Raw genomic sequence first — 20,476 nt, 5'->3', positions numbered from 1 at the left:
GTTCTTTAATAAAACAAGATTCTACGAAGTCCATGTTCTCCACTGCTACCAAGACTCCGCCAAAAGTCCAAGATTCTTTACGTCCAAAGTTTCAAATTCTTCTAAACAACGCACAACCTGATCACTTTATTCACAAAACAGTTTTTCTATTTTACACAACTCACAACACGATCACTAACAATTTTTACGCGTTATTAAGTAAAGGAACGTTGAGTTGGCGCTAACAGCTGACTTCGAAGATGGACCTCTAGCGGCAAACGCAAGAGCTAGAGAAAGAAAATAGAGAGGAAAAGCGTTGCAACTACACAGGCGCAGTCTCGTGGTGGATTGCCGTACGAAAGGAACATCAATGGGTGGTCAGAGAGTAAGATGGCGGACTGCGAGTCGGAGGTGCAGCGTTTGCCAACCGCCAACGAAGACGTAACGAGAAACACGAACGTGACGATGATCAACAACGGACGTGTGCCTCAGCATCCGGTGAACCAAACGAATCCGATCGGACAAGGTCCCAGATGCGTCACCATTTACAAAACTGAGACTGGTTTTGGGTTCAATGTACGCGGCCAGGTCAGCGAGGGTGGACAACTAAGAAGCATCAACGGGGAACTGTACGCACCGCTTCAGCATGTCAGCGCCGTATTACCCCGAGGTGCTGCCGAGAAAGCCGGTGTAAGAAAAGGCGATCGTATACTCGAAGTGTGAGTAGTCTTTTGTTGTCTTTGCGTTTTGTTCTCTTCTTTTTTTCGTTTTAATCGAAGCTTGATCCTTGGTCCGCGTTCCTTTTCAGTCCGACCAATGTGCGTCTACCTGTCAAACGGGTACCGGACTCTTACTCCATTAGAGAAAATCTCTCGACGCGGTGAAGGTTGAGTAATAATGATGCATACAACAAATCCATTCTACCTTGTTTGCGAAATCTAACGCGTAGCGTGGTTAAAGTTATTACTGTGCGTTCGAAGATCAACGTGTTACCGTCTTTTTCCCATTCTTCCCATCGAGTTCTTAGAGCTTTATCGATATCACTGCGATAGCGTGATGCTCGTTTTAATCGATTCTGCCGGGTAGACGTAATACCGTTTAACGTACAAGAAACGGTTTCGTTTCTTGACACAGTTTATGTTCTACCTGTACCTTCTTCGTTCATAGACAACATTTTTCCATTTCGTGTTCTTATTTTATATCTTTGACAGCTTTCTTCATGCCTAATGTACGAATCAATGTGTCGGTAGCGCCTCGTATCGCGATACGTGCTTCACTCGCGATCACGGAACTAACATTTGACGTTTCCCAGAAAACTATGTCAATTAATTGACGATATCGAACAGGGTGTTTTAGTTATCGATGTTTGCAGAATTTCTAGCAGACCCCGTTTATTCATGGATTGTAATCAAACCGTTACACCAACTTAGTTGACGTAATGAACTCGAATCGAATCGTATCGATAACGATATCCGAGTTTCGAATTATTTAAATGACGAAGTGCATTTGATCTCGATTTTACTCTCGGCTAATTAGTACGTTAATAACAGACGTACGATGTTATGAATGCGACAAAAATTTGCGATGGAATATTAATCACTTTAATCGAGATTATATAACACATTGACAACAATTTTTTATGAGGGTGATATTACATACATATCAATCACTTTTTTTAATTACGAAACGAGTCGTGTAAGTACTTACTACTTAAACAATATTTCAGTACGAAATAATACGAAATATATTAGTCACAATTTCGTACTTGCATATTTTATATAATTCGCGACAGAGATCAATTTATAATTTCTCAACGATATTATGGAAAAATACCACAACTATTTTCAGCGACTCAGATTGCAATTTAGATAGCATCTAATATCATAATATGCGATAGTCCGTTTTCATTTAGCTTCAAACGCTCTACTGTCGACATGAATAATTGTTTTCCTGTTGTATCTGAAGTTGAAAAATATCGCCGTCGATCTTTCGACATTCACGAGATCGCTTGATCAAACGTCGCGACGCTGGTGTTTATGGATGTTAAATCGGAGCTGTCAAGTTGATTTTCTTTCATCCAAACAGTCCCTAGGCACACATACAGATACTCCGTATTAATAATTGATGAATGGGAATATAATCACCTTCGGCAATAAGAGAGAAAAGGAGTCAATGAAAGTGACCGCATTTCTTCCTTTTAACTCGTGCAGGTAACTCGAATAAACAGGTATTTTTCAATTAAAATTTTTTAAGAATTATATTTTCTTTGAAATAGTTTTACTATTTCTGATGGCCTTGAAATCTCAAGGCCTTTTCCAATTGTCCAACATTTTTTCGAATTCCTCCGGGAGAAGAGATTCGCAGCAGTCGCATAGATTATGCATACGAAACAATTACAGACACAGCTGTTGCGATTACTCAGCGAGAATGGATAATTCGTGTCGCGAATTAAAAAGTAATTATTCGTTCGATTTATTCGAACACTACGTTCATTTCAGACATAAGCGAAATTATTCTCTCAAGGTCGAGCGTTTTTGAATGAAAAAACTGTTCTCAAACGTTTTTTAAATTAATCCGTAATTAACGGTACGAAAGCGTGGTAAGAGACGGGCGTTCCGATGATTCTGTTCGAGGTGTAACGGTACCGTAGGCTCGTTCGGGTTGCTAATGTTGCTCTCGTCGAAAGGCAAACGGGAGAAAAGCATTCAGAAAACTCAATCATTAGCACGAAAAGACTCGCGTGACACCACGATTCAGTATTTATCGACTCGTTTATAGAGGATTTCAATTTCGTCAAGTTTCTAGAACACGAATTATGTAAAACGTTTGTGGGCCGAGTTTCGGTAGCTCGATTCGTGGAATTAGAAAATTGCAAAGAAACGTTTTAGGAATTGCCCCGAATAGGTCACCGTACTCGCTGAGACCGCTCTGAGTTAATCGAGCGTTAATTACTCGATGATTTTTTTACTGCTGCAATTATCGCGATGAGTAACGATCGGAATAATACGTTCTGAAGTAGAATTTCTTCAAGAATCTCTCACCGTGCTTTGACGCACTTAAATGTGACAAACTTTACTCAAATACTCAACTTGAAATTTAGGTCTAATTATAAGTTGTATTATCAAGAATCCCTAAATATACATTTTAATTTTTTTTGGTCGTTAATGTTACACTTCTGAATAGTCTTGAGTGATAAATAAATGGGAAGGGACGAATTCTGTCCATTTCGTAAAATTCAGTTGCATAAACTATACGTGCCTCCGCTCTTCACAATACCGCAATTACGTGAAATTGAAACAAAGACGACTTAGACCCATTCTCGTTTACGGTATGCCAGTTACACCAAGCATCGACGTTTCTAAAAGGTTTGTCTCTTGTGCGGCTTCTAACAAGTGGTTACACGTAGACACGATCTCGATGGATTTTTCAGCTACCAAGGGCACGATATTAAATTAGAAACTGGTGTTTTATCGACAACGCGCTTACGGCCAGAAAATTCGCCAGATTTCGAACGAGACAAATCAATAATTTGTTAACAGATGGCCTTTCACGGTGAAAGTAGATTATTTCGCTCTCGTTTCAATGCTATCTTATCGATACACTATCGATAAGTGTAAATATGCCCATTTGGACAAACGTGACCTCTTTTCTGTGCCGCGCGTGCTATTATCGCTTCTGTATTCTCGAAGGATTCTGTGAAAATACGATAAGATGATTACCCGTCTTTAAAAAGGAATCACGACGGTTGACAACTCTCGATCGATTCTGAGCAGTTTCGAGACGTTAACGTATTCGGTGAGCTTATATCTGCTCGCTCAGCTTTCTCCTCAATTACGTTCTCGACTTTGCTGATTAAGGATCTAACGTTTCGAGGAAAACGTGAAGAGAATCGAGACTTTGCAAGCCCACAAATTTATCTCTCAGAGCTGTACATTTTGAGATAATTTTGCGAAACTGATAAGAATCTGCGAATTGTCAGAAATCTCTACGAATTCACCAGACTTTTACGAATTGATTTTTGTCTTCAGATAAACAGTGAGTAGCTCTTCCTCTTCTGCACTTCGTATATCAGCAACTCCTTAATTTCATAATCCTAACGATATCAGTGTCCGTGAAATCGCGGTTCACGGAACCTTGATTAGCTTTTGGTCATTCTATTTCTGTTTTCGATCAATAATCGCCGCGGTTTCGCTTGATTTCATTACGATTTATGGTACAGAACCGATTTCGTTGCATCGATGAACAACCGGGGCAACCTGTGAAAGGGGTTCGTCGTAAAAATAGTAAATCGTGATAAAAATATCTGGAATAGGCGAGAAAGTTGCGAAGAAAGAAAGTTTGTCGAACATGTTCCGATTGTCCTTTACCAAAAGGCGTTCAAGGACGATGCAGAGATCAAAGATCTTTTTAAGAACTATTCGATCTGTGTCAATTCGTTAGTGGTGAAATCAAAGATAATGGAATAATGTCGAGGGGGACGGCAAGCGATAGGAAGAAGTATAAAGTACGCGAGTCGCGTTGCTTACTCGCGAGTGTACTGCGTGAATTGAAGCGGAGCCGTGCCTCCGTGCCGTGGCCAATAACGCTTCTCCTAACCCGTTCGGAATTCAAAGCTCGTACAAGGCTGTTTGCCTGTTTTCCTTCTGTCTCTTTTTTCCGTGGTCTCGTGAAAGTTCAAACCAGTCGCGAGAACTTGCCTGGGCAGAGGACTCCCGCTATATTTTCTTCCGTTTCAGTCTCGATTGGACTTTGCCTACAGGTTATCACCTAAAGTAAACCGTCGCGATGTTAACGTGCTATGTGACTGCTGTTCAATGCGAGTGGTTGGAAAGTCGCCGCGAATTAAACAACTCGCGATTCAGAGCGATCGCCAGCGGGTAAAGGAAGAATTTCCCGAGGATTTCTTTCGCGATAACGAAAACCGATTTCTGTTTGCAGAAACAACGTGAACGTCGAGGGAGCCACTCACAAACAGGTGGTCGACTTGATCAAGTCCGGAGGCGACGTTTTGACGCTCACCGTGATCTCCGTCACGCCGCAGGAAGCGGAAAGACTCGAGCCGTTCGAGGATCTCAGGTACAAATTATTCGTAAAAATTTTCGTTCACGGTTGAGCGAGTCAAGTGTCCTTAGAACATTGTTGCTTGCAACCGCGTTGACCGAATACACTTTCTCCTAGTTACGCGTCGGTGGACTACAGCGAAAAACGGTCTCTGCCTATCAGCGTGCCGGATTATCATGTTCGCGAAAGGAAGCACGAACGTTATGTGGTGTTCAACGTCCACATGGCGGGCAGACACCTATGCTCGCGACGTTATCGGGAATTTGCAGCTCTACATATGGCGCTGAAGAAGGAATTCATCGGCTTCAACTTCCCTAAGCTTCCAGGAAAATGGCCATTCCAGTATGCTATCCGTATTGCTCCTTAACGCGCCTGCTATCGTACCGCTTATCGGTCACCGGAACTATAACTTTGAAAGAAGTTGCACTTAACACCCACGGTGTTAAACGCAACGACATTAGCACTTACTGCCATGTATTTTACTGGGACGAAAAATCGATTATCGACTGAATTATGTTCGGCAGTTTATGCGTTATTATACTGTACGTAAAATATATTGGTGTAAAAAGTCCCGTCGTTAGAGTGATGAGAAAAACCTGTTAACACGTGCACTCAAGAGCTGAAACTATCGCATTTGCATAGATTGAGCGAGCAACAACTGGACGCGAGAAGACGAGGACTGGAACAGTACTTGGAAAAGGTTTGCGCGGTGCGAGTAATCGCTGAAAGCGATGCCATGCAAGAATTCCTGACCGATAGGCTGGACGAGGACGGTGATCAAGGACCAGCCGTCGATTTGAAAGTGCTCCTGCCGGATCGCGAAGTGGTTACCGTCACCGTCGCTAAAGCCGCTTCCGTCAAGGATGTATACGATGCAGTGTGCAGCAGAGTGGGCCTAGACGCGGAAACGGCCAAATACTTTTATCTGTTCGAGATCGTGGAGTACAATTTCGGTACGTGATCTGCGTAAAGAGCATTCAATCAAAAACTAAGCTCAAAGTTTTGTTGCGATTACCAGGGTTAAAACGCGTCGGTAGAACAGCAGCGTTGTTTGCTTTTCAGAACGAAAGTTGCAACCCCACGAGCACCCTCACACTCTATACATTCAGAACTACTCGACCGCCAGTGCAACGTGTCTAGCGATAAGAAGGTGGCTTTTCAATGTAAATAGACCGCTCAGCGAGCATGCGTTAACCTGGATCTTCTGGCAGACCGTTGACGAGGTCAACAGGGGTCACATCACAGCCGGCGAACGACTCTACCAGCTGAAGGCTCTGCAAGATGCGTCGAGAAAACACGAGGTAGCTTATTTGCTTCCTAGGCCGGTATTAGCTATGGAGTTTAAACGATCTACTTATTTATTTCTGTGTTTGCTTGCAGTACCTAAAATTGGCGAAAGAATTAAGCGGTTACGGCGACATCGTGTTCCCTCATTGCGCGTGCGATTCGAGGAAGGAAGGACACGTCGTCGCGGCTGTGGGAGCAGCGGCGTTCAAACTGCACGCGGCTAAGGAAGACGGCACTCTTGAATCTCAAGTCGTTGAATTTCAATGGAACACCATTACACGATGGGAGGTAGACGAAGAGGGAATGGCGTTTTGCTTCCAGTACACGCGACAAGACAACCGTCCACCGCGTTGGCTCAAAGTCTTCACACCATATGTGAGTACCTTGCTTTTTTTTTTTCATTTTTTCCACAGTTTTCTAAACAAAATATGTCGTATTGGTTAATAAACTTTTTCTGAGATTTTTGTTTAAGTCGAATTCGCATAGCGTGTTGTCGCGCGTTTATGGACGTTAATGATACGCTTATTGTAGAAGACTCGTTTTAAATATCGTTACGTAACTTAATTGTTTTCTTATTCACTGTCGAAGAAGTTTAGTTAAAACATTTTTACTCACAGTTTACACTCGAACGATTAACGTTCTATTCGCAGTACACGTTCCTGTCGGATTGTTTCGATCGAATAGCCGAGGAAGCGAAGTGGGACGATCCAGGAGAATGACGTAACATCCGACGTTAAAAACGTGTTTGGTGCATAATAGAAAGGATATCGTTTCATCGAACGTTTCACTTATTTTTTCTAGCCGAAAATCTTTCATTACTGTTACTTCTTTTTGTCTTAATGCGATTATACGGGAAACACCACTCTAATTCATATCAGACTCTTGCTTGATCGACGTTACAGATATGTACCGTTAAGCGTTGGTCGTACGCGAATTGTATCGTTGTAAAGTTCTTTTTGTCTCCGAAAGATACGCGAGTTAATTCGATAGATAAATACGTTAAGCGAGAATAAACGTTGTAATTTTCATTGATAATGCGATACCTTAGTTGAAAAGACACTGCATCGTTATCTCGATTACGATATCGTTGCTGCATCACGCTGAACACCAGCCTAGATTAGTCTATCTTTTGGCCTATCGTTCGTTGCGCATAGTCTGCATCGAGGATCTTGTGCAAGAGCAAACGTTCCTCTTTACTAGCCTAATAGATACCGCAAATTTTTGTTCTTTGAGTCTGTACGAATGAATGAACTTAAGAAAGAAGTATTATCGTTTAAGTCGTTGATTTTTCCTTTGCTTCGACACCCTGTACACTCGTTTTTCCGTATCTCCTATCAGCCTCATCGATTTTCGCTCCAGGGAATCCTGGCAGTACAGCAGCTCGCGTTATTCGCGCGGAAGCAGAGGATAACGCGACAATTATTTTGTGTCCAGAACTATATATATTTTTACTGTTACGCGGAGGCAGAGATACGTAAAGATTAAGTTGTTCTCGATAGCGTACGAGTCGTGAATGCGTTACGGGAGTTGTAAGATCGCGATTAAACTTAAAAGAAAACATAGCTGTGCTTAGTCGAAATGCTACTTTCCAATCGTTGAATTTAATAGACACTTCATTATCCTGCATCGTACGAAATACCTTCGTAAACATTCGTAAACGCTCGTTTAAGGATAACTTAGGATAATGGGATTTAACGGAGATGAGCGTTAAAATCCTACCAATTATAAGACTTAAGATGAAAACGTTAATGAGAAAACACCAGTTAGATCGCCATAACGAGGAATAAGAATAATACTCAGTGACACTATTAAGAGAGATGCTGATAATAAGAAGATAAAACAGAAATATATATATATATTATATTATATTATATATATATGAATAATTCTAGCGTCTTTAATGTCAGCGAGAGCACTGACAAACTTTTAAAAAGTATCCTGGCCTGCTCGTCGGTCGAACAGCGAATTCTTTGGAACGAAGTTCTTCCGCATTTATTATAACCCTTATTTTTCTCGTGATTAAGTTTCTCGATGATTTTGTGATGTTCGTTCCAAACGATTCGCGGGGTCATTAAAAGAAACGCGAGAGAAGTCTCGGCAGATAATAATTATAGAGATAGATGTATAACTATCGTTAATGTTTTTAAACTTTATTCAGAATGAATCGTACGTGATTTTTGAGGGAGCAGAGGCCGAATGGTTTATTGTAAGAGCGGTTAACGATGACGTTGATGATAGAGTTACAGAGTATCATTAAAAAAATACTGTAAAAATAATGAGGGCTTCGAGTCGAACGAGCTTAAATTACACAAGGACGTCTGAGAAGTTACTCTTCAATAAACTACCAGTTTTCAAATTCTCAATAATCGAAGTTTCAAATTTTGTATCAGACACGGAAGTTTTCATTGTTTTTACGTCAGTCTATGATGCAATGAACACCTATTCTGATCGGTAACGATTCTTGTTCGATCTCTCTATCGTGGGAACTGTGCAAAACGGTCTGTAAATTATTGTTAAAAAAAAAGGAAATAGTTCGCACCGTTAATGAACGACGAAGGTGGGCCTTCGGTTCCTTTTCTTTTTCGTCCGTAGATCTGCATCGTAAAAAATTGCATACTTTACTCACAGCGATTCGTAACTTTGCCAATACACTTCCATCGATAGGTGGTTAAAAGGAAATTAGCCGCGCGAATGCTTGGCTAAGTTTTGAACGCGGAGTTCTGCATGCGGTTAAACGCGTGAAATACCGAGCAAGTATTAAATTACCGTAAGTAGATTTTAGCCGAAGGTCGCATCGATTGGCAGAGACGGCTGTAAGATTTTCACGACTTTTTGTGATGTATTATTCCATTAATCGATGAAGTAATTACATAATTAATACATCCTGATGTCATGCCGAGCGTCTGTCGAAGTAGGTCCGAGTTTTGCGGCAATATCTTTGGCGAAGTTATTACCGTTATTATAAGTAGAAAATATCGATTAGAGAGAGCGTTAAGGAAAAAGAATATATACGTCCAAGTTGTATCGCTCTGATGCACCAGTTTGTAACGTTTATAAGGGTGCATCCCGAGATGAAAAGTTTTTCCCCTCCAGAAAATGTTATCGGGCGTGTATTTATTTAAATCGTATTGTACCATGTTAACTCTTAACGATGCGTTAATATATTTATGCGATTGTCGTCCAATAGTATTTTTGTATCAAAAGAGAAGTTTGTTCTGTTCTGAGCAAGCGGTACACAGGTTCGATTAATTATTAATTACTTCATTAACAAGACGGTCGAATTGGATGACAAATTAGCTAGTATAATTTAATTATTGTTACAGTAAGACCATATCATTACGAGTTAACTCTCTCCCTTTAGACGTTAATTAAAACTATTATGTGTAATCGTAGGCCGTAAATAACAAATGCTCCAATTTATCGCGTGATATCAGTTTGCGATTTTTCTTGTAAAACTGGTATGTCGGATTAGCGATGGTATTGTTCGATTTGTTTTCGAATCATTAAAAAGTCGGGGAAAATAAAAGAGATGCAGAGGACAATGTAATTTGTTTCTCTCTCAAGCCCACACCTACTCAAACAAAAATACGCTCGTTATGCTTGCGTTCAAAAGGGGATTTTTCTCTGCGATGCACGCGACTCGATAACCAGCAAATTATTTATTTCGCGTTGATACACAATGTCACTTATGTAATAAATTGTCTCGTGATTTTGCGCATTGTAACGAGTATCCGCAACAATATACTTCCTGCTCAAATCGTATCGTACAAGCTTCAGTTCAATCCTCTTTGCTACGTTTTTCATCGAGGAAAAGGGATTTTTTTCTGAAACTAACAAGTGTTATCCGTTCGAATTCAGAAATACTTTGAACGCAAACCTTCAAGATCGCAAAGTATCATCTGGATCGTGGTAAATACTTGGTCACGCGCTCCGATTTGGTCACTCGCGGGATTTATCGATATCGGTCGTCCGTAGGCGGAAAGAGGGACGTATCTTGTACATATGTACAAGTATGCGGTCTCCGTTTCGTTGTCAGAGTGAATCGGCGTGCAAATCTGTTGTAGTATGTGTGTCCGAGTATGTGTGTGTGTGTGCAAGAGTTACCGATACATTGAACGCGGTCTCAGAAGATATCGCTAAGTGGTTGCCGATATAAGGAACGGAAGATCAGTCTAAAACCACCTGTCTTCGAAGGTGGAGGTTCTCTCGGTTAAGTCCTGTGCCTTCGAACTTTGAAATCTTGCAAATTAGCTCGGCTTTGGCGGTTCCACTATGGACAAATTCAAGAGGAAACGGAAGAGGAACGACGGCCAAAAGGTGAGTTTCTCTAATCATTCGCTTTCGGATCGGTCAATTTTTTGCGGAGAAACGATAAGAGAGTTCAGACGAATTTGATATTTCATGGAAAATTCTTCTTTTTTTTGGAAGTCTTCTCTGATCACGAGTTCTTACAAATCGAGACTCTATTTCAGGAAAACTGCTCACGTAGATTTATATAAGCTTTATGACGAGTGTGACAAAAATACAGTAAAAATCCCTCGGACAAGCTAAAACGTTGCGCAATTTTCACACCGTGCAACAATTGACGCGTTGATTTACACCGTTTCAGCTATGTGTTTTCAATTCGTTTTACAATATATAGCACGAAATCGTATTTTTGTCCCTAATGTTTATTGACTTAAAAATAGACAAATTAGGTATAATTTTTTCGAAGTGGCTTCTGTCATTAATCATCTCTCAATTACCTACCGCCAGTCTAAAATTGACGTCAAAGAATTCGCTTTTCCAGTTATCCTCTTTGTAATCGATGAATTTGTAGGAAAACCGGGAAAGTACCGCTGAGGAAAAGACAATTACAGAAAAAGTCGAAAGAAGTTCTTGTATGCATTTGTGTCTACGTTTTGCCGTGATAAATCGCCGGATTGTTAAAATTAGTCGAAGTAAAAACTAGGAGCTTGATAAGCAGTTACGTAAATTCCAACTGTCACAAAATTACAGCAAGATTTTTGCAATTTTTCAGCACGGAGTAGAACCCGTCTTTCGAGGTCGAAAGTCATTCTATTAATAATTTCGGAAAATCTCGTGCCTATGTCCATCTCATTCGATAATTCTCGAATTCCAAAGACTTGGAATTTTGAAAACCCTCGGTTTTCGACGCTTTTGTGAGAACAAAGCGTTTGTTCAAATAATGACCAGTTATTTGCAAAATTGCGCTATTCTCGTTCGAAGGTTGACAAACACCTGAAAAGATTCGCCGACGCACGTGCTCCCGTGCATTTCTATAAAATACGATCCGATTTTCCCGCAGATAATCGCTGTATCAACGAGCAGTACCAACAAACCGTCACATACGAAAACATTTCGTTTGTTGACCGCGATATTTAAACCGTACTCTCTTTGCACGAGTTCCTTTAATCGCTTTATTGTTCCACTTGTTTGAAGTTCTGTTCGTTGCTCCGCCGAGCGTAAACAAGATACGGCCCCTTCGATAATAACTACTTCTATCGAGTGTACAATTCGCGAATGTGTAATAGCATGTATGACGCGGTAAATAAATGCAATCTCCACTTTTTATGTAGGTAGATCGCTTGCTCAATTGTTCGCCATTATCGAGAGATCCAACGTGACCATCCAGCGAGTTCTTATCTCCGGAACATTAAAATCAATCAATGATTTAGAATTCGTAAAAGTACGAATGATAGCGCACGAGTACAGTATCGGCTTTCATTACGTAATTCGAATGGATCCGCACACGTCAATCTGTCTACTCGATGCTACTCCGAATGATCGATCATGTGTAAATACTAAATATGATGCCTTTTTAACGAGCGTGTTCGAGAGGTGATTATGTTGGACATGATTCATCACCCATAAAAAATGACAGGCTCAGATTTGGAATCACTGGGTCAATTATTAAACAACGTACAATTGTCTGATGCAGTGTTACACATTTTTAACACAGATTCTTACGAAAATTGATGCGAAAGACTAGTTCTCATTCACGGGCCGGTTGAAAAGCGACTCAAGATCGTCTCCCCTGTTCCACTTCAGCTCGACTGACCGTACTTTAATGAACTTTAACTAGTCAACTGCGATGTACTTCTCTGACCGTGTCCCCTCTTACGCTCTACCCATCTTTATTCTGTTTGCGCAGAAAGTACTGCTCTCCATCGTCGATCCCTGGGACGTCAGAGTGGCCAGTGTCGATCCAATCAGCTTGGCCGAGCGACGAGGCGTTTCTTTGTCGATCTTACCATCGCAATTGAACGGGAACACCGTGAAGGAAACACTGTACCCAGGTAGAATAGTCAAGTTACCGTCACCCTGGTACAAACCGACATACAGCAACGTGCTCGATCCCGCTAATGGCGCCGTGAAGAAGAGCTCCTCCGAGTCTGCTTGGGTGGATCCTTGGCGTTGTTCCAACAGGTAAAATTCTACGATTAAAATCTCTGTCTCGCTAAAAATTTTCGCCGTTTCGAAAGCAACTTTTCACTCTAAATAAAATTATCGTATTTTGAAGGCCAATCGAAGCACGATCCAGCTCACCGGAAACGTGGACGAAGTCGAGAAACGGGAGTGAACAGAGTGGCCTCCGGAACGTCCAGACCATTCCGGATGGCAATGGATTAATCGTCGTGACGCCGGAAATCGCGCGTAATAATTTCGATCACGAGCACGCTGGAACAGTTGCCAGAGTGCGTTTCGAGAACGAAGATCGACCGAGGTATTCTTCGAATCTTTTCAAGCTTCAATACTTGCATTATTTCGTTTTCCGAAACGTTTACCATTCTGAATACAGGAGCTCCACTTGGACGTCGCCCGACGAAAACATAACGGGAAAAAGTAATTTGTACGCGACGAAATCGAGCCTTTTGCCGAGCGTGAGTTATTTTGAAAACGGTTCGCCGCCAGAAAAAGCGAGGCTGGTCGATGACGAAGAAGAGAAGAAGCGCTACAAAATTACCGAAGACGCGAGATCCTTCGAGGACAAAGAATTAGTGAATGTCGTGCAAAATTTGGTGACGTCAAGGTACTCGTTTAATAACATAAAACACCCGCATAAAATTTCACGAGTTCGACCGCAGTTTAATAGGAGGAATATCGAGAAGAACGCAAGCTCATAATTTAACGCAACGTATCTTCTTCTCCAAAGATACAGCCCTGTTCTTACCTGCGCCAAAAAAAGATTACGCAGAAAAACGCCATGCCGTCGACGCAGATCTCGCGAAGAAACGATCACAGTAGGTAAGATATTTTGCTTATATGACGGAAAATTTACGTGCTACGACGAAAGTTATCACGTCGGGATCATCGCGAGATCCTGCGACAACCGGGGCTTGTTAGGGTTGTTTGATATCAGCCAATTGGCGAGCCACAACACGGGATCCGCAGGCTTCAATTTGCAACACTGCGGTAGAAAACCTCGCTTAATTAATAGTGAACGTCCGTCTACAAATTATATGTTTTACCATGGTCAAAGCTTCCACGAGAACAGTATTCAGCATTTCCCACAAGTAAGTCGTAGCTGCCTCGTTCTTCAGTAGCGGCTCCAGTATTGCTATAATTATTGTATCATTAATAATACGTCTACAAGATGAAGGACATAATTATATTTACTCTCAGGAAAGAAGAAGTGAATCTCTCGTTCAGCCTCCTCTCGAGTATTGCTGCCATGCACAGCGTTCTGAAAATCCTCGCCTTTCCTGCCGAACCTGGCCCTTACACTATCAGGATAATACAAACGAGCCTCTGTAACCTGAAATTTTGAGGTGAATAAATTCTGTCGTTATCGAAGTTCATAATAATTTAAAATATTTGCAAATCACTTTCGTCGGTCCCATGATCAGTCGCCATTCCTCCACAGCATGGCGTTTCGCCAGAACGTGGACGATTATGGGTTCGGAGGCCATGTAGGCAACCAGGTGCGCGAAGTTCAGCTGACCATACTTGTCCGAATAGAATTCGGACACCTGTTCCGGTGTGAGGTGCAGCCACCGCGTTTGGTAGATCTCGAAGCCTTCCTCGTATATACGACGTTCTATTTGCTTTCTGTAGATCACCGCTTCCGGTTTTATGATCATCAGCGTGCACTCTATGTCCGGTTCTTCCTCGACTTCTTCCTCCTCGACGCAGGGTTCGAAAGAGACCCTCGGATAGCACGGCTCCTCCTCGTCGGCTTCTCCGCGAAAGCACACGCATGATCGAGGACTGACGAACTTGTACTAACGTTAAACAAGATTAGGGGTCTTCGAATCGTTCCGGATTTATCAAGATTACCGTTCTGCTAGAACTTGTGAAACTACTCGAGCTCGATAGCTTGATCTGATCGCAGATCGTGTGTGCAAGATCGGACTGCGACGAATCGATTGGAATCCAATCCTTTTTATCGGAAGTCAGATCGCAGCTCGACGGCCTGGTCATATCTTTCCCTGGGTGATACGGCGTTAGACATTTCCGGAATAGCGTCACCGTTTCCGGCACATCTTTGTCACCGTCCTTTTTATCCGTGCAATCGCACATTTCTGTTTAAAAATGCAATTTTCTCTGGGTTCTTCCAATTCGATCGAGGTTAGAACAATGACGATTGAAACAAAGCAACGACGCTGTAGACAGGTGGTTCGTAGTAGTAGCGTAAATTTTCAATAATGACGCTTCATCGCGAGCGAGAAAGAAACGAAACCACGTGCTTTCAGACACGAAGGAACGTAACGGAATACCTGTTACGCGGAGGGACAAAATTACGGAAATTAGCAACGGAACTAAAGAAACGAGCCTCAGTGCATCACGCATACGAAAAACGTCTATCTCGATGCCGACAAATCTGGACGAAATGGAGGCCCTACGGATCGATAGGCCGAAGGTAATTTTTCTTTACATTACTATGAGAACGGAAGACACCAGCTTTTGTAAACACGTTTGCTCCCCTCGTCAATTAAACGTCGTATCCCGAATAATCGACAGTATGTGTATAATAAGGGAATCGTAAACAACGTTTCGCCAATCTGTCGATACGGTGATCGGGAAGTAGTTGGTAGTGCGTTTCATACTTCGAATTCGACGTATAGTCTGATATTCAGACACTCCATGAGTAACACGGACGAAACGGATCCATTGTTGTCCAACAACGATGCGGATCATAAATACAGTTCGATCTATTCGCTGGAAAAAGCGTTCCATGCCGGGAAAGAAACGTTGGATGTAGTACAGGAGGTTCGTTCTGTTATGATCGGTCGTTAAAGCGTAACAATTTGTTTATATAATTATGTAATTATTTATCTGTGGTTCAGCGTTGCAATCGATCATAATGCCACAATTTGCATCGTTGGAATACTAATCGCGTTATCATTTGTGACTCACAGCAAATAAATATTAATGCCTCTAATGTGAATGCAAAGTGTAACAATTTTAATAATTGTTTCAAAATGCGAGTTAAAATAGAACTAGTTAATTATGCAAAATTGAGACGAATGTATAATCATTCGTGTCTGAATTTTTCTGAAGAGCATCTCTTTATCGATGAACGTCGAGTTCGTATCACTCTTTCGTCCGTGAAAAAGCCTGATTTCTCAGTGATTACGTAATGTTTACCATCGTCAACCTGTGCATTCACCGTGCTGTTCTACGCCTCCGTGAGAGTAGTTCTCGAATAACGCTCGGAGCGATAGGTTCCCTCCGCTCGATAAGTGAAATTTGACTAAAGCCAGCGAATATTTTCTGAGCCGCCATGCGTACACGTACGATACGCGTGTGTCTTGTCTTTTTATCGGAAGTTCATTAAAAAACTTTCACAGGGAACCGCTTCGAAGTTCAACAGATCGGAGAGCGACGACAGCAGCAGCGTGACGTTCAGCAACAGCGGTTCGACGCCCAATGGAAGTCCGCTCGGCTCCGAAACCGAGGAAGAAGCGAACGACGAAGAGTTGGCCAAGTACGTATCTTGAACTTTCCACGAAAAAATAACAATTACGCGAGTACAAACACACTAACGTCGCACGATTTAACCAGTCGAAACCAGTACTCTGCGCTCATCTTCGATTTCGACCTTCCTTGTATCGCTTCAGGGTTATCGCTTTCCGCTCGAAACGCTCCCAAATCGTCTTGCCAGTCAGTCGATATTTAGTCACTGAGAATCTTCCATTTTCATGTTCCGCTCATGTTTTCCTCTAACAAAAAAAGCCGTGCTCCATTTTAACGACACGTGATTTGTTCGATCACGCTGGTCAAGTGCAACGCAACAGAATGATTCCGAGATACGACGTTGGCAGTGCAGTATCGCTGCAGAGGTACAGAGCGATGTTTGTCATCTTTTCACATGTTTAACGCGTGTCTGGTTTAGCGGAGGATTAAATGTTCTCGGATCACGAGTGTAAATGTTTGCAGAGTACCGTTGCAAGCTCCACCTCGAAGAAAAAGCAGAGCCATATCGCCAATGATGAATCAAAAGCTAGGAAACGATCCGATGGAGCTCACCGGCGGCCAGAGCGCAAATTCCACGATAACGAGCGTTAATAGCATTAGTAGCTTGCTCAAGGAGAAACTTCAGTTGTCCATACCTCAAGCTCTACGAAGCAGCAAGAAGAGGCAGAACGCTGACTATAGGTAAACGAGGTTGACCCTATCAACATCGAATGTGGACTCAATTTGAATTGTTTGCAGACTTCGAGCTTTCGTTGGAATCCTCTTTCTCTGCGTCGTGTTCCTCGTGGGATTCGCCCACATTTATTACACTCAACATGTCCTCCAGCGAGCCTACTTTGACAAATTCAGGTAAACAGATTGGTCATTGAGTGTTGATCAGATGTTTAATGTCAATGCATTTTAGATTTAACAAAAACGTCAGGGTGATGCACGTGTACAGTAACACCGGTGCGGAAGTGATCGCAGCACGCCTAGGAGAAGGCATACCCCCCGACACCGGTGTGTTTCCGTGCCTACCTCATCACCAAAAGCAGGACTCCGTTTGTCTGGAGTGGCTTCAACAAGCTCGTTTGTACCTCGCCCACACGAAACACTCGGACATGAACTGTTACCACGTAACGTGGAAGAGCCTCAATTCTTACTACAATCCCAAAGATTGCTTCGATTGGTCTCCGAAAAGGGGACACTGGTACGGTGCTGGCCAAATACAGAACATGCCTTATCCACTGGAACGCGGACGTCTTGACTTGAGCCCTTTTATCACCGGTGACATCACCAAGCATCCTTTTGGCAACGTGCTAAAGAGATACTTCTTGAACTCCAAAGGGGCCACGATACTGGTTGATCCGGAAACGCCTCTTTACGTGTCCATCAACGCCAACAGAAGCAACGACTTCTGTTTGCAAGCCAAACACGACGCGTTCGCCTACATCAATCACTTGACGCAATTGCCGCAACTGAATTACACGATTTGCGCCACGGACAACATGAAGAACTTGCACTCCTCCATGGCGGAGAAGTCGTTGTGGGACGGACTAAAGCCGGACGAGCTGCACGCGGTTCACTCGTTGCTCTCCGAGCCTGTGTGGCAAATTTCGCCGATCAACGAAGCCGCGGTTTACAATTATACCGAGGACGTGATAGCTTTAGGTTTCCTGCGACAGGGTCACGTCCTTCTGAGCGAGGAGTGGCAACCTAGTCCTGGCGATTTCGTGTTGGACGAGGAACGATTTCCCTCGATGGAGGAAACCATTAACATCATCCACCGTCGAGGATTTAGGATCGTGTTCACCATACAGCCGTTCATATCCACGGAGTCCGTAAACTTCAAAGACGCGGTATCGAACAGACTGTTGATCTCTGAAAGAGGAAGCGACCCTAGAATCCCTGCATTGACCAGGTAAACTTCATTTTCTGTACTGTTATTTCCTTCCGACCGTCTATTGAGATAAATCACTTTGTTCCCAGATACAAGCAGAGTAACAGCGTCGGAGTTGTAGACATCACAAACAACAAAACTTTGCCTTGGCTGCAGTCCAAGTTGGAAAGCTTGATTATGAAGTACCACGTAGACTCGTTCTACCTTGATCTGGGCACCGCTCAAGACATGCCGCACTATTACAAATGCGAGCAACCGTTGACTAATCCGGATCATTACAAAACGATATTCACGAAAGCGATTTTGGGATCCGTGCCAGTGATCGGAGTCTCCGGCGCGATCTCCAGACCGAGAGCCCCAGTCTTTGTGTCTCTTCCGCCGTTCTCGTCGTCTTGGAAGGCGATCAAAACCGTTATTCCGACCGTTTTAACTTATGGAATGATAGGCTATCCGTTTATTATGCCAGGTGCTGTTGGCGGAGACGTGGCTTTACCCATGTCCGACAATAATCCGGACAACGATTTCGAAGTGAGCTTGCCGGATAAAGAACTGTATGTCAGATGGCTACAACTGTCCACGTTCCTGCCGGTAATTCGTTTCACTCATCTGCCCAGCAAGTACTCGGACGAGTCCGTGTTAGAGATAGCCAAGAGGCTGACTACTCTTCGACAGAAGACCGTGACTCCGTTGCTGAAGAAATACGCGAAAGAAACTTTGGACACTGGTCTACCGATAATCAGACCGCTGTGGATGCTCGATCCGGCTGATCCAGCCTGTCACGTAGTCGTGGACGAGTTCTCCGTCGGTGAAGAACTTATAGTAGCGCCGGTACTCTATTCTGGTAGCAGGCAGAGAGAAGTTTATTTACCTGCCGGTGTGTGGAGGGACGGAATCGACGGTAGTCTCAGAAAAGGATCGAGATGGATTCACAATTACAGAGTGGCGGAAGACAAAGTTGCTTATTTCGTGAAAATGCCGGATAACACGAGATTTTAATCGTCGACTTAAATGCATTTTATGCGAAACGAAAATATAATCTTTCCTGTCGTAGATACCTTTCAAAGAAATACCACGTACAAAACGCAGGAAGCATTTGTCAATAAATCGTCCATAATTTTAAACTACAACTATTTTTGTAGGGATTGAAAATCTTTAGGGCAGAGTCCAAATATTTTAACTCTCTGAGAGTAGTATTTATTTTATTGTATAAGAAAATATATATTTATTTTACTTGATTTTGCAACTTCTTTGTCTGCGTTTTTCTTTTACACCACTCAACCAATTCTCATCAAATTTTGCACGCACATGCGTATGTACATCCAGATGGACATAGAAAAACAAATTTTAAATCGGACTTGCGACGGAGGAATAATCACCGAAAAAACTGATCCTAAAGAATGAGGGTCCGAACACATATATAAGGAAAATAAAAATATGAATATTTCGGCACTTTGACGACGTAGTATGGTTCCTGAGGCATTTAGAAACAAATTTCTATTAGGGTTTGATGCGTTTTGATGCCTAATAAAGCCAGAAAATCAATTTTTGTCGAATTTGGTCCAAAACGGTACAGGTGGCGCCATCTAGCGGTGAGCGGCGGAACTACGAAAAACTAAAATTTCGATTTTCTCGAAAACTAGGAACTTTTCCGAAATTCCGAGATATACGAATTGTTCCTTGTCGCCTACGGAATCGAACGAACCTAATTATAGCCTGCTAGGACCATTATTAAAGAAAATAGAAAAATAGCCCATTTCATGGACTAAAAAATTGCCGTCCATCTAGCGGTGAAAGTTGGAACTACGAGAAACTAAAATTTCGATTTTCTCGAAAACTAGGAACTTTTCCGAAATTCTGAGATATACACATTGTTCCTTGTCGCCTACGGAATCGAACGAATATAATTATAGCCTGCTAGGGCCATTATTAAAGAAAATTAAAAAAATGTCATTTTATGGAGAAAATTTGTGGCGCCATCTAGCGGCGAAACTGCGAACTAAACTAAAAAAATGTATGTCCGAATACGCAGTAAAAGAGTCAAATAGAAATTGATTTTCTGGGCTTAAGAGGCAAAAAAATGAAAAACTTATTGTACAAAAATTGCTTTAAAATGTCTAAAGAAGCATACTACGTCATCAAAGTTGCGAAATATTACTTTTTATATTTTTCGTTAACGCGTGTACGGACATACATTTTTTCAGTTTAGTTCGCAGTTTCGCCGCTAGATGGCGCCACAAATTTTCTCCATAAAATGACATTTTTTTTATTTTCTTTAATAATGGTCCTAGCAGGCTATAATTAGATTCGTTCGATTCCGTAGGCGACAAGGAACAATTTGTATATCTCAGA

At 42.2% G+C, this 20,476-nt stretch overlaps 2 protein-coding genes across 9 annotated transcripts; one reads left to right on the top strand and one right to left on the bottom strand.

The window, feature by feature from the left end:
• Positions 1-304: 304 nt before the first annotated feature.
• LOC100882776 (sorting nexin 27) lies at positions 305-19,362 on the top strand. Of its 8 annotated transcripts, none has more exons than XM_012285845.2 (16): positions 306-698; positions 4,918-5,055; positions 5,158-5,382; positions 5,683-5,993; positions 6,103-6,341; positions 6,421-6,702; positions 12,482-12,756; positions 12,851-13,054; positions 13,130-13,360; positions 13,484-13,575; positions 15,024-15,190; positions 16,122-16,258; positions 16,711-16,929; positions 16,987-17,097; positions 17,153-18,148; positions 18,217-19,362. In XM_012285845.2, exons 1-16 carry the CDS (start codon positions 370-372, stop codon positions 19,121-19,123), a joined length of 4,863 nt encoding a protein of 1,620 aa, XP_012141235.1. In that variant the 5' UTR covers positions 306-369; the 3' UTR covers positions 19,124-19,362. The 8 variants fall into 8 exon arrangements, with proteins under 8 accessions (XP_003703483.1, XP_012141235.1, XP_012141238.1 ...); XM_012285848.2 differs by lacking the exon at positions 306-698 and adding an exon at positions 4,122-4,856; XM_012285849.2 differs by lacking the exons at positions 306-698; positions 4,918-5,055; positions 5,158-5,382; ... (1 more) ...; positions 6,103-6,341; positions 6,421-6,702 and adding an exon at positions 10,373-10,644.
• Positions 10,382-14,850, bottom strand: LOC143265857 (nucleoside diphosphate kinase homolog 5). The gene is made up of 5 exons (XM_076540219.1): positions 14,608-14,850; positions 14,157-14,552; positions 13,948-14,086; positions 13,800-13,888; positions 10,382-13,738 (listed from the first exon to the last, which is right to left on the bottom strand). Exons 1-5 carry the CDS (start codon positions 14,848-14,850, stop codon positions 13,628-13,630), a joined length of 978 nt encoding a protein of 325 aa, XP_076396334.1. The 3' UTR covers positions 10,382-13,627.
• Positions 19,363-20,476: the final 1,114 nt, after the last annotated feature.

This window comes from Megachile rotundata, chromosome 15 (assembly GCF_050947335.1).
Source record: "Megachile rotundata isolate GNS110a chromosome 15, iyMegRotu1, whole genome shotgun sequence".
NCBI lineage: Eukaryota > Metazoa > Arthropoda > Insecta > Hymenoptera > Megachilidae > Megachile > Megachile rotundata.
The sequence above is the reverse complement of the archived record's forward strand: the minus strand, read 5'-3'. Positions and strand labels throughout refer to the sequence as shown.

Coding starts and splice junctions, on each gene's coding strand:
- LOC100882776 (XM_012285845.2), top strand. CDS start 370: ATGGCGGACTGCGAGTCGGAGGTGCAGCGTTTGCCAACCGCCAACGAA. Junction 16,930..16,986: donor AGGCAGAACGCTGACTATAG/GTAAACGAGGTT, acceptor AATTGTTTGCAG/ACTTCGAGCTTTCGTTGGAA. Junction 17,098..17,152: donor GCCTACTTTGACAAATTCAG/GTAAACAGATTG, acceptor AATGCATTTTAG/ATTTAACAAAAACGTCAGGG.
- LOC143265857 (XM_076540219.1), bottom strand. CDS start 14,850: ATGTGCGATTGCACGGATAAAAAGGACGGTGACAAAGATGTGCCGGAA. Junction 14,553..14,607: donor TCACAAGTTCTAGCAGAACG/GTAATCTTGATA, acceptor GTTTAACGTTAG/TACAAGTTCGTCAGTCCTCG. Junction 14,087..14,156: donor TGATCATGGGACCGACGAAA/GTGATTTGCAAA, acceptor TCAAAATTTCAG/GTTACAGAGGCTCGTTTGTA.